Source organism: Apodemus sylvaticus, chromosome 14 (genome assembly GCF_947179515.1).
Source record: "Apodemus sylvaticus chromosome 14, mApoSyl1.1, whole genome shotgun sequence".
Classification (NCBI taxonomy): Eukaryota; Metazoa; Chordata; class Mammalia; order Rodentia; family Muridae; genus Apodemus; species Apodemus sylvaticus.
The window spans coordinates 8,561,045-8,574,493 of record NC_067485.1 but is presented as its reverse complement, the minus strand read 5'-3'; the positions used below and the strand labels follow the sequence as shown (position 1 = coordinate 8,574,493).

General features: G+C 46.1%; 1 protein-coding gene across 3 annotated transcripts in view; it reads left to right on the top strand.

Annotated features, from left to right (window-relative positions):
* Ntrk2 (neurotrophic receptor tyrosine kinase 2) overlaps positions 1-13,119 on the top strand; it is a 136,238-nt gene extending 123,119 nt beyond the window's left edge. For all 3 annotated transcript variants that reach the window (XM_052156714.1, XM_052156716.1, XM_052156715.1), the window contains exon 13: positions 8,379-13,119. In XM_052156714.1, coding sequence (XP_052012674.1) covers positions 8,379-8,416 — 38 coding nt within the window. In that variant the 3' untranslated portion in view covers positions 8,417-13,119. The remainder of the gene's footprint in view (positions 1-8,378) is intronic.
* Positions 13,120-13,449: the final 330 nt, after the last annotated feature.

The window sequence follows — 13,449 nt, the reverse complement described above, 5'->3', positions numbered from 1 at the left end:
CACAAATGGTTATAAGATGTTATGCAGATATTAGGAATTTAACCTGGGTCCTTGCAAGAGAAGCTCTTAACTGCTGAGACATTTCTCCAACCCCATCCATCTGAGACACAATCTCATTTTGTAGCTCTGGCTAGCTTTGAACTCACAGAGACCCACCTGCCTCTGCTTCCCAAGTGCTGTGTGCCACCACACCTGGCTCTAATTGTGGTCACTGGTAGTCTTGTTAGCTCCTTGAGAATTTTACACTCTGAGTGGTCACCATATCCACCTGGCTCCACACCCACACCCTCCTCAGCTCCTCTCAGATCCGGCTTCACCCCTGCTCCCTCTCTAATGGCATGGTGACGTTCCTTTTCTTCTCATAACCAATCCCATCCATTCTGTGATGCACCTCTCCTCATGGGTGGAATATAGTGGACCTGCCAGGGGCAGTTTTCCTAAAGGAAAACTGACTCCCCCCCCCCCCAGAAAAACATAGGGGAATCTTAAATGTATAAGCCTTTGCCTGGTTTTGTGTAGAACCTGTCATAACGTTAGCCACTCCCCCACATAGGAGCTTGTGCAGGACATCAGAAGTCCTGATTCTCATGTTAGTAGCAGCCATCAAGACATTCAGGGACTGGCAAAAGAGAGGCTCAGGTAAGCCCGATGACCTGAGTTTAACTCAGAACCCATGCAAAGGGAGGAAGAAAGAGAGAACTGACTACACACACACACACACACACACAAACACACACACACGCTGTGCATGGTATGCATGCTCATGTATGTCATATGCACATACAATAATAATAAAAAGTCTGAGTGTCTATATGTCTGTCTATATGTGTTTGTGTGTGTACACATGTGCTTATGTGTATGCATGTGTGCCCATATACATATGTATATATGTATACATGTATACATATATGTGTATTTGTGCATATTTGTTTGTGTATTATATCATATTTGTATGTGTATATGTGTGTGCATGCGTATATGTATGTATATGTTTAAGTGTATATGTGTGTGCATGCGTATATGTATGTATATGTTTAAGTGTGTATGTGTATGCATTTGTATATTCTATGTATGAAAGTGTGTATATGTGTGCTTATATATATATATATATATATATATATATATATATATATATGACATTGTGTTATGTGTGTATGTAGTGTAATATGTGCTCCTTAATAACCAGAGTTTCCTCCACATAAGAATGGCTCACAAGACTTAAGAAGAGACTCCATATTGTAGCACAAAGGAGTGATGGGGTGTAGAACCCTCCATCTTTCAGAAGGGGATGCTGCCCTGTGAGGCTGACTGGTTCCTAGTGCTGTGAGACGCTGCAGGGAGTTAGGAAGCCTGTGGTGGCGTGGTATGGCATAATGGACTCCCTCCAAACGAACTCTGAGAACTCATCCTTAGCAGCAGAGACTTCTGGAGCAACAGCTCGATTTAAACCAAGCCAGGAGTCCCATGGCTCCCTCAGTCTGAGTGTAGAGCCGAGGCCCTTGGTTCACACTGCTCTCTGGGTTTCCCACTGGTGGTGGCTAATGAGGCTTTGGAAACAGGCTGCCTGGGCAAATAGAGCTTGCCCAGTGATGCTCTAGTCAGAATCCTGCGGTTCCTCCTGAGGCAGAGACACCTGCAGAGCACAAATCTGGTTCTTGCTGGTACAAATGAGTTGAGTGGGTAGCCCAGATCAATGACAAGTGCAGGGTTCTGTCCTTCCAAACCTTGCTGGGGTAATGGACAGCCATGGGATGAGTTTGCCTATCCCTTCCCAGGCTCGCCTGGACACTCAGCGCCTCCTCATAGACAGCCATTAAGTCACCCAGACAGGACAGTCACCGTTTCATCCTAACCATCGTCAGATACAGATAGAGGGTCCCATGAGCCTATGACAACCCTGCCAGAGCCTCTGGTGAAGAGGCACATCTCAGCTCCTTTTTTTTTTTTTTTTTTTTTTTTTTTTCAGTATGACAGCTGGGATGACAGCCATCCTGACAATATCTGCTCTGGGGAGGGTAGCAGAGTTAAAGTTGTGCATGACTGAAGGACCTCCCATTTTCTACATCATCTTCTATCTCTGAGCTTAGGCAGATCTACTTCTCTGGATAAAGATGCCGTCCAGAAGAGATCCTTTGATGTTCCCTCCACATTCCCAACAAGTGCCCTACAGCCAAGGGAACAGAACAGCAGAATGGTGGCTTCGGTCTGGGACCCTGGGAAGTGGGTGGCTAGTGCTCTTGTTTGTGGGGGCTGGGCATCCGAAGTAAAGAGCTTCCATATAGCGTCAACACACAGGGAAGTGAACACAGTAGTCAGACCTGGAAATACTCACATAAGCCACATCTCCATCCTCAGAACAGAGTCAGTTCCAAGCCACAGGATAGCAGCTTAGCTTTCAAGACAGCCCTGAAGGGGAGGACCACCTGCCTTTCCTCGTCTCCTGTGGTGGATTTGGATACATTGTGCTACTTGTAGCAATCTCCGTGATGGATTTGGGTAACTTGTGCCAGTTGTAGTGAGTTCTCAGGACAGATCCATCCTGCCTTTGTTTTTGTGCTCTGGAATTGTAGGTACTTGGTTGGCTAAGGTTTCACCATCTTTTCCACTTAGCTGGTTTAAGTGGAGACTGTATTCATAGTGAAGATGTGTGTGTGTGTGTGTGTGTGTGTGTGTGTGAGAGAGAGAGAGAGAGAGAGAGAGAGAGAGAGAGACGGGTGGGGGAAGAGAGAGAGAGAGAGAGAGAGAGAGGGAGGGAGAGAGAGAGAGGGAGAGAGAGAGAGAGAGAGAGAGAGAGAGAGAGAGAGAGAGAGAGAGAGAGAGAGAGAGAGAGAGATCTTCCTTGGGTCAGCTAAAACCAGAGATGTGATGGCTGGACTCTGACAATGGGTGGGGACCTGTGAAAGCCCCCGACTGTCACTTTCTTAGGAAAATAATAATATTCCCAGTGTGGGAGGTCTTTGGCCTTAGACCTGCTGCTTGTGGTGCCTTATGTGAGCGATAATCTCCTTCTTCCTTCTGCTCTTCTTGAGGTCAGTTGGAGCTGGGACCTGGGTTTACATCCCCATTCGGGAGCCTTCCATCCTTCCATTTAAGACAAGACTCACACTTAACTTGCTCACGATCTCTGCAGAACCCCGCTGTCGGTCAGTTACTTCCATTTCCTCCTCTTCCTCCTCTGTGTCTCTCCCTCCACCGCGACTGTCATCATCCTCAGACAGGCACTGTTTCTTCCTGTATACTTTCTTATTTTGTACATTGAGTGTATTATTTGCTTTTCTGGAAGTCCATTTCCAAATCCACAGTGGTTCATAGTCCCTAGCTGTGTAGGCACAAGTTGGCAGAGCCAAGTGCTTGATGCATATGTGAGATACTAATGGATTTTGTGCAGTTACAGTCTCCTTGGGTGTAAGGATTAGCATCATTCCCCATCTATACAGCTTTGCATTTTATAATAAATAAAATTTATTTACATATATTTATAATATGTAAAATTTATTTACATATATTTATAATATATTATGTTATATATTAATTGTATCATATATTACATATTACACATTATATTGTTATATATTATGATAAGTGTGTCAGGGTGACAGTGTGTGTCTGTAACTGGGTTATCCATCCTTTGCTGCATGCTTGGGCACCTGTCATGAGGCCCTGCTGAGGAGACCACAACCTCCTCAGAATCACTGGGTCTGAGTTGTGCAAGCAGTTTGGCTTTGCTTGTACTGCCTCACTTTGCCAAGAACTTTCTGTTTCTTACTTAATTTTCAGCTCATAACTAAACTTCATTTTGCACTCTGAAACCAGACTTCTTTCCTGCTGAGAGCCCTCAGTTGTGGATCGATAGGATTTGGAGTGTTTTTTTTTTTAAATTTCAAGCTGGGAAATGGACATCAGTTCCTTTCCTCTGCCCAACACTCCCCCACACAGTCATGATGGCCAGCGTGGGGACTGGAGTAGACCAAGACCAGCATATTTCCCTGGGAGCTTAAAAGGAGATGCCCACTGGTGGGTGTCCACTCTACCCCAGCTGCCCTCCCCTGCCCAGTTTGTGCAACGGAGCTCACTGACTCCTTGGCTGTCCAGTGAGTTGGGTGCAGCCCAAAGTTCGCACTGTACTGTTCCGAATCCCAGCGTGTCCACCGGCAGGCACTTGTGTGATGTGATGGGCTGTTGGACATGAAGATGTGTAACGCCTCTTTCTCTGCCCTTTGGCATGGGGACAAGTCAAAAGAACACAAACACACAGTTTCTGAGGTGCAAAAAAGCCACATGGGTGGTGGTGTGGGTCACACAGTTAAGAGCCGAGTGAGCTGGGAGGAGCTTCTGTGCAGGGGAAGCGGAGTGGGGCATTGGGAAGGAGCGTGGCTGAGCAAAGTCTGAAGACTTGGCGTGTGGATAAGCCCGGCAGGACTAGGAAGCAGCCGTGTGTTTGGAGACGTTTGAGAAACACAGAGAAGACACCAGGGCCCCAACACAGAAACATCTTAGAACCTTTCTAAAAGATGATCCGGTGATCCAGAGACTCTGTTTAGATTTTGTCTCTTTCCTGTTAGGTGGTAAGGGACACTTGCTCCCACCATGTGACCACATGACTTGCCTGTATAAAGTGGGGGAAGGCAAGCTGACATTGTTGCTGCTCTAACCCCTTGATATCCTGTCCCACAAGAGCCAGATTTGAACAACTGATGTTCAAATAAGCCCACATGATGAACCGGAACAGACTGGTGACCACCTCAGAGCCAACTGTGACGGACCGCTTCCTAGCCCTGATTTTCTATGCACTGATGTAAGCACTCGAGGATGTGTTGGTTGACTTTACTTAGTAAACATTTTCCCAAATGTGCAGGAAGCATCCTCTTTGCCATTAGTGCAGGTAAATGTTCTCCGGGAGCCCCAAACACCACACTGCCACCAAAGTGTCACTGCATTCAGAGATGCCCAAGCCGGCAGGGCAGTTTTCTGTTTCAACTCCCCAAATGACGACTGTGATAAGATTTGCTTTGTGAGGTGGCAGCTGGAGTTGTCCTCCCCATCCCCCCACCCCCTGCTTCCTCTGGACTCAGCACTTTTCCTCTTTGCTCTGGATAAATTGCAGTTGATTTAAATGCACTGCAGATCCTTGCCATTTTATGGCTGATTGCGTCTAAGCAATAGGAGGAACATGTGTGCACGGCTGAGGGTGAATACTTGTAAGTGGGTTGTGAGCCCGCGGTAGGCCAGCAGAGTGCTTCAGTGGCCCTCCTCCCGAGGCCCTCTCCAGCCCTTCTTTTGATGAGGCCAAGGAGGAGATTCTCAATCAGCAAGCAGCACAGGCGGGGTGGGGCTATGGTCTATCTGCTTCCCCCACCTCTGCTTCCAGCCGTATTCTCACACCCTCACGGCTGAGATGGAAACCACCTTGCTCTCACCAGTTTAGTGCCTCTAGTATACAGCGCTGACAAAGTTTTCTCAGAGTTGTTTTTGGTGGAGGGGCTGATTTCGCCGTAACCACCACGCACCACGGGAATGCTGCAAATACTTCAGAATGTCACATTGTCAAAATATCTATATTTCGGGCTCATAAGCTAGACAGCTCGTTTGGCTGCTAGGCCCACAAGATGTTCTGCCATTTGTTGTGGTCTAAAACTTTTTCCCTCGCTGGAAGAAAATAATCATCCATTGTTTCCTATCATCTTCAGGTTCCTTTCTTGAGTGTTTTCTTTCTTTCTTTCTTTCTTTCTCCAACACGAGAACAGAAGTCAGGAGGCCCTGTGCGGCACATTGAACTTCTTACCACCACTCCTTAGGGAAGAAGGCGTTTCCTCACGACGATCAACTTTTTATATGGGACCAATTTTGCAATAGTTGGTAGAATCTCTTCAGTCTGTGACAGGGAATGGGAGAAGGGGGAAGTGACTTGCATCTTTAGAGGCGTGCAGGGTGGAGATCAGTGTCCTTGGGATCGCTCATGGCTCCGTGTTAGAGCCCCTCGGAGTTCACTTCAGCTTTATTTCATGGAGTATGGGCTTGAATTCTGCTATGTGTGTGTGTGTGTGTGTGTGTGTGTGTGTGTGTGTGAGAGAGAGAGAGAGAGAGAGAGAGAGAGACAGAGAGACAGAGAGACAGAGAGACAGAGACAGAGAGGAGTATCCTGGAAGGCAAGCAGAAGGCTTCCGAGGACACTTGGGGTCTGAGCAGCAGCCAGCGGGTAGGGGTGGCCTCTAGAAGAGTGACTTCTAATTTCTAATGGCGATAATCCCAGGCCTGGAGAGGCGTGGCCAGTAAAATGACAAATAGAAGCAAAGAAAAAGTGGCTTGGCTCCAGTGGCAAACGCTCTGGTGTTGGCAAAATCCTTGAGTTTCTATGTCATAAACTCACAGAAAAAGACCACACTGTCCAGATACATGTGTGTGTGCCTGTGCGTGTGTGTGTGCGTGTGCGTGTGTGTGTGTGTGTGTGTGTGTGTGTGTGTATACACATATATATTCTTCTCCAGCGTTGAACGTTTGGGAGAATGAGTACCTTGAATCAACAACTTTTTTTTTATTAGTATTCGGGGATAAAGACTCCTATTTCCACCATCCAGTTTCTCCTGTTTTTACTGGCAAGCCTGACATCCTTATATTAATCCTATTGTTTCAATGGGAAGGCAGTCAAGCCCTGCCTTCTTCCAGACTTGCGGGAGTAGCTGAGGAGTGTGGCTTGCCAACTTGGCCAGCTCGTGCTCTGGGCCATAGTTTCCTCCTAACTGAGCTTGTCAGTGTTTGCCTGGAGGGAACCCAGTAGAAACAAGACTGCAGAGCGGTAGAAGGGAGAGCTAGCTCTCACGCCACACGACCCCTAACTTTTCAGGGATGCAAGTGATTAGACCTATGAACGACACCTGATGCTGGTACCCCGCTCCTTCTCCGCTGGAAGGGCAGGAACAATTATGGAGCCACAGAAATTAAGCACTATTCTTCAGCATTATTTTAAATAATGCTACACACCCGTTGTGGTAATTATTGTTCTGGAGGCAGCTGATGCCTACACTTGGCAGACCAGCCCTACTAGAGGAAGACAGAGTATCTGGAGGGCTGACAGACCAGCCCTACTAGAGGAAGACAGAGTGTCTGGAGGGTTGGGCTTTGAGTATTCTTCCAGGGATGAGCTTGAAAATGTCTTGAGGGCCTCTAGTGAGGTTCCATCTACTTTGCCACTTCAGAATCTCGTGGAGTCATGCAAGTCGCACATGAAGTTTACTAGAACACTCAGTGTTTGTATTGGCCTCCCCCAGCTATGTTCAGAGAGAACTGTTGGCACTTTCTTACACAGTGGTGTGGATTCAGAACTCCTGGGCTGGACTGGAGCTATACCACAGGATGCTGTAGAGCCTTGGACAAACTGCCTAACTCTCTAGACCTTGGTTTCCTCATCAGTAAAGAGGGCATGATAGGAGAACTTGTCTTATTGGGAAACTAGACAGAATAATTGGAACACAGCATTTGAAAGAGAATCTGGCGCGGAGAACATTAGCTGTTAAATACTATACACATTCTTTCTCCATCTGTAGGGCGATAAGGTGTCTAAAGTCAAGGAAATCAACATTCCTAGCTTGTATCACCTGTTATAGGGCTGCCATTTCCATCTGCGTTCGATAATTGTTCTCTAGTAGCTGGTAATATATGGCATATATAATACAGACATATTGCTATGACTCTTCTTTGTCGTATATTCACAAATAATATGCAATGTTTGACATGCTCCAATGATATATATTAGGTTATGTAATGAACGTTACATTTATGTGGATATCATATTCATAGTATAGTACATACTTACATTTAGGTGGATTTTAGAATTTCTGAGAAAACTATCTAGATTCTTGTGTTGCCCAACATTTTATGATTTAAAGCCCTCTAGGTTTTGGCCTAGCTATCGAGTAATGAGTCAGTTACTTTGAAACAGTTTGAAATTAAGAAAGTAAAGAGAATTGAGGTTTGAATAGAAGGTTGTTGCTGAATCCAATTACCCTCATAAGAAAGTATTTACAAATTCTCTGAGGATTGTTTATGCCGTGTGCAGATTTCTCCTCCTTATATTAAGCTGCTAATGTCTGACAGAATCGTGAGTAGATCTGTGGGCAGAAATTGTTTGCATTTCTTCCTCGCATCTTGTGTATCATAGAAACTGGTTTTGAGTTTAAAACTAAGTTGCTCAGTCACGTGATGCCCATGTTATCCCAATTTGTGTTGTTATTGCCTTGCTTTTGAAACCATATTCTGTGATGTTTTATTTTGATTTAGTATGTTCTTTTTAAAGTGACTCTGTTTGCATGTGAATTTCTGTTGTTATTTTTCTTTTTTTTTTGTTTGAGCATGACTTATGTTTCATTTTGTGTTTCTTTTAGGTTTTGTTTTGTTTCATAAGATCCCACTGGATGGGTAGCTGAGATAAAGGAAAGTCAAGGCTGGGGCTGTGGTGCTTGGTGCTTGACGCCCGCCCTGTGAGCTGAACTCTGGGACTACTGTTGCCTATCCCAGGAAGTGCTGCTTGTTTGGGGGTGTCTGGTGGAAATGAGTATTCTTCGAGGATGTCCGCAGCCTGCTTGTTGTGAGCTGTGACTGGGGAACCCCAAGGCAGAGGCAGGGGTCAGGCAGCCGAGAAGCAGCGGAAGAACACACTTAGATTCGCCTTCTGTTCTTACAATAGTTCAAATATAGAATCGAAGTGAAATCTCATTGGACTCTGCCTCTCTAATGAAAAGTGAGCTGTTTGACCGTATGGGAAATGTGCTGACACTAACTGCTTCTGTTTATTAAAGGTGATTTGCAAATTAAAAACTATGCATCTATCATCTATCCATCTATCATATATCTGTCTGTCATCTATTTACCTACCTCTCTATCATATCATTTCATATCTATCTATCTATCATCTATCTATCATCTATCTATCTATCATCTATTTAAAGTCATAGCTAGGTTGAAGTGCACACTAAAAGTCTAATCCTTACATAACACCTGTTTCAGCAACATTTTCTGTCCTCTAACCCTTGCTGACTTCTGTGATGTCCACCTACAACCTAGTGACTGATAGACTTAAGGACACACTTATGGTGTCATTAATAGGTTCTTTGTTTTGCTGGCAGCAAAGTCCCAAACGCTTAGCTTAGGTGTCAGAGCACATAAAGCCAACAGTTGCTTTTAAAATCCTCGTGGCAGGTAGAATGGAGCAGCCCCGGGGACTCCACAGGGCCAGAGTGTGGACTTGAATTAACCATGGTCTGAGAAGAACTAATGGCAGAGTATATGCATATAGGGATTAAAATCTTGTCCCTCCCCATTGCCCTCTGCTAACCACCTGCCCTTTAGAGGTTTGCCTAGCTCAGGAGAGGGCCTCACATCTCATGCTGTTTGAATTACAGAGCTGTATCTCTCTAGTGTGAATAGGCCTGCAAGCTGAGCTGTTGGCCCGCTGTGAGCCAGCGGGAAAGCATGCTGGGGACAGTCCCTGCCCTACTGCTGTGTCCTGACCCAGCAGCAAAGAGGTGGCGGGCTGCTAATGAATGCATGCTTTATAGCTGTCCCTTCTCTTGCTGAAAGAATAGCCTCTTAGCTACCAATCCCTGTGGCCCCCAACCACTCCCCACTTGCATCTCACCCAAGCACCCCTCTCTCCTTCACTTTGTCCTGGAAGTGGCCTTTGTGGGATCTGTCCCATCTGCACCAGGCGCCTCTTTGTCCATCCCCTCCACTCTCACTTTAGGTCTCCTTCAGAGCCAGGCTGGGATATTTCATTTAAAAACCACACTCCGCTCTATGACACACTCACACACAGAGCATAGCTAGAGTGGAAACTTATTAACATTCCTTTTTTGAAAAGTAATTTATCTCTAAGGATTTATAGGTTTTTCTCTTAACAATCCCAGCATATTTGGGAACTATTTTGAATCTTCTGTAAGCATGTTCATCAATCTTAATAAACCAGAGCCCATTTAGGCCCTACTTGACATAAGGCGGATACTGTGCTGTTTTATACTGAGCCACTCTGGCTTTGCTCCACTTGGGTCTTTTTGTAAGTCTGTGGGTTATAGTGTTTGCACTGGCCGTCCACACTGCTTGAGAGGGCCGGACTCTTCCGCAGACCTCGCAAAGGCTTTGTCTGCAGGTGCACCGTGGGTCTCGGCACAGAGAGCCCTGAACACCCCCACTGCCCAGTTTGCTGCAGCTCAGTGACAGATCCTGTCACTACTGAGATTTCTGTCTTTCCCAAAGGTGTGAGGCCAGCAAATAGCAGGTATCTTGACCCCTGAAAGGAAAGTGAAATTCAAACTGCCAGCCAGGCACGGTGTGGCAAACACTCTTAAATATCGGCCATTTGGCACCAAAATCAAAACAAAACAAAACAAAACAAAACAAAAACCTTCAGCTTTGATGTTGTTCCGTGGGGGCCATACGAGGATGATGGATTATTTAAAGGTTATTTTATAAGTTCCTCGACCAGAAAGAAAAAAAATGGGGGAGGGAATAATGTCAGTTAACTGCTAGGAGAAATATAGTAATTTTTTGTTCTAAAGAAGTGGACAGATAAGGAGGTTTAATATCAAGCGTCGCTTGGCTTGGCGTCCTCCGAGGGAGGAGCAGAGCAGCAGGCTATTAGAGAATTGCTTCTTATGGCTCCTGTGTTCGTTGCCTTTCTTCTTTGTGACCCCCAAGGACTGCCACCAGCCACACAGCTTTTCTTTCTTATACTCTTCCTTTTATCCCTGGCTTTCTTTTGTCCCCTAGAAGAAATCTGCTCCTTGAGGATTCACAACGGCATGTATTTTATTTTTACAGAGCCAGGAAGGGAGAAGGGGCATTTTTTTTTTGCTGGAGTTAGGTCTGTGGCTCTCTGACAGGAATTGGCATTACAGTGCCAGGCAAGTCTCCACACACACAGTGGTCCAGGTGAGCCAGCACCTGCCTAACCCCCAGGAGTAGCTGTCACGAAGCCAGGAACATCCCAGGGAGCAAGGACCCAAGTTTCCAAATCTTATTCTCCAGGGAAGATGTGAAACCTGGATTTTTATATGAAACATACCTATTTTTAAAAAGTTGGCTCAGTTATTTTTAAAACATTATGTAGGCCAACAAAGCCTGCCTGTGGGCCGCCAGTCTGTTCCTTCTGTCTTAGAGAGAGACATTGTTCCCCACTGTATCTGTCTGTCTTTCCCTGCAAACTCTCTCTCCCTGCCTACCCCTGACAGCTGCGTTAAGCAAGTTCTGACATGAACTTCAGTCCAAAGATGCACAACTGTCTGTTACCCTGTGACTCCCACCTAGCTGTGACCCCAGGCCCTGTCACCTTGCTGGGTTGTTCTTACAGCCCTGTCTTCCCGCCAGTCTCCAAGCACAGAGCCATCTTGGGTCTTAGCAAGCACTTTCCTCTGTTTTATCTGACACAAATCCCTTCTCTCTAAGTTCCATGTCTTCTAGACTCTGAGGAGAGCAGAATGAGATGAAAGGCTCCCTCCCCGAGCTTCATGCTGTCCTTAGTGGACTGAGGGCCTAGAGAGCATCACCTCAAAGAGATATGGTTCCCCAGCTTGTTGACCCACCATGGTTGGATCTCGGAGGCCCTCTCAAGCAACTGAGCTCGAGTAAGAAACAGCCAAGGCATAACAGCCTCCAGCATAGGAACAGTCCTCAGTCTGAAGAGGGCTGTCTCCCAGCAGGAGACACGAGCCCGGTATTAGAGAGAGTCAGCTTAGCAGTTCCCCCTCCCACTCCTCCAGTCTCAGGCCTCCCCACAGCAAAGACAACTGGGGCATTCCATCTTCATCTTGGTCCTCTGTTCTTCTGGGTCCTGAACTAGTAGCTAGGGTCTTGAAGCCTGGGTGCGAGAGAACAGGGCGGGGCACTTCCTTACTCCTGTTACCCCCACCCCCTATCCTCATCTTTCTAAACTGACCCCATGATAGACAGAGAATGTTTTCTGGTTTTGTTGGCTGCTCTGCCTAATTATAACACACTCATTCCACCCCCCCACCCCCCCCCCACCTCTTGCAAACTAGATTCTCAAGCCTGTGCTGACTTCTCTCTGAGGGGGTGATTCACACCTCCACCTGCCTTGATGTATTCTGTCTAGAATCCCTCCCTTCGCTTCCCTCTCATTCTTTCACACTCTAATTGAAACTCACTTCATCTTGTTTGGTCTAGACTCATGGGGAGGGCTCTGTTGAAGGGGAATGGTTCCTTGCAATGCGAGCTCAGGAGGTGGCTGCCTCCAGCTGTGTGGGCTGTGCCAGGCACTCCGCTTTATGATGACAGAGCTCCTGGGATCTGTAGCTCAGCAGATCTGATTCCAAGGAACCTGGTACAGAAACTGCCATTAAGAACATTCTGACCCTTTTGCATACCCTCAAAATACTTAGCAATCTGTCGAGTTTACCTAAGGGCACCTGGGACAGCTGAGGACTCTCCTGAATTTAAATTGCTTTGGGGTGAGTGCTGCCAGGCTGAAATTAGGTTGACAGAATTCCCAGCCCAGAAAGTTATATGGCAATGTCTGCTCCAGAGGCAGCTTCCCAGTGTGGATAGCCATTTGCTTGTTCTGGTCACAGAGGCAAAGGGACCTCCCTGCTACTTGAGCATGACATTGATCATCCACTCCACATTTAATCTGGACTCACACTTCAGGGTAGTCAGTGATAGCAAAGCAACTCCCAAACCCACACTACAACCCATTGTCTGTGTTCTGAGTCTTAGTTTTCTTTGGGGGAGGGGAGAAAAATATATAAGAAGCAAAGCAAAGAACCAGAATTTTCTCACCAGCTTAATTTTAGCCAATGCATTCATGAGCTCACAAACAAATATGAAGTAGCAAGATATTCTCAAGAAAGACATGTCCCTGGGTTTCATCCCTGTTGGGTCCAAACCCATCTGCTGGAATCCAGAGGCTGCTCGTGACTCACTGTTGGGCCTTCTTTTTCCCTATAATATTCTGGGTTTTCAAGTCTCTTTTTCCACATTTCCTGTAAACAATGCATCTCTTTTTTAAAAAAGATTTTACTTTTAAGTGCTGTTTTAACAATGTGGCTAGACTATAAATGTACTTGCTGAATTCATCCATTTCTTTAACAAGCCAATAAAGTTTTATGATTCATCTCCATGTGTCCTGTGCTCTCTGTGGACCACACCCCCTCTCTTGCCCCCCAAACACATATGGCCCCTGTGCCATTGGTGGTTTGGGGGGGCTGAAAGTATTGGGGGGCCGAGACATGTCAATAAGGAGTTTTTTTGGGGGGTCCCACCTACTATGGGCTCTAGAACAAGTCACCGCTTGGGGACAGCTTTGAGAGTTTCCATCAGTAAGAATTACACATACAAGAGGCATGGTTTAGGATTGTTATTATTAGAATTTCTTCCATCAGTTAAAAGGAACAGAGTATATACGGAAGCTTTGTGGTTTTGCTTCCAACTAAAGTTTTATATTCT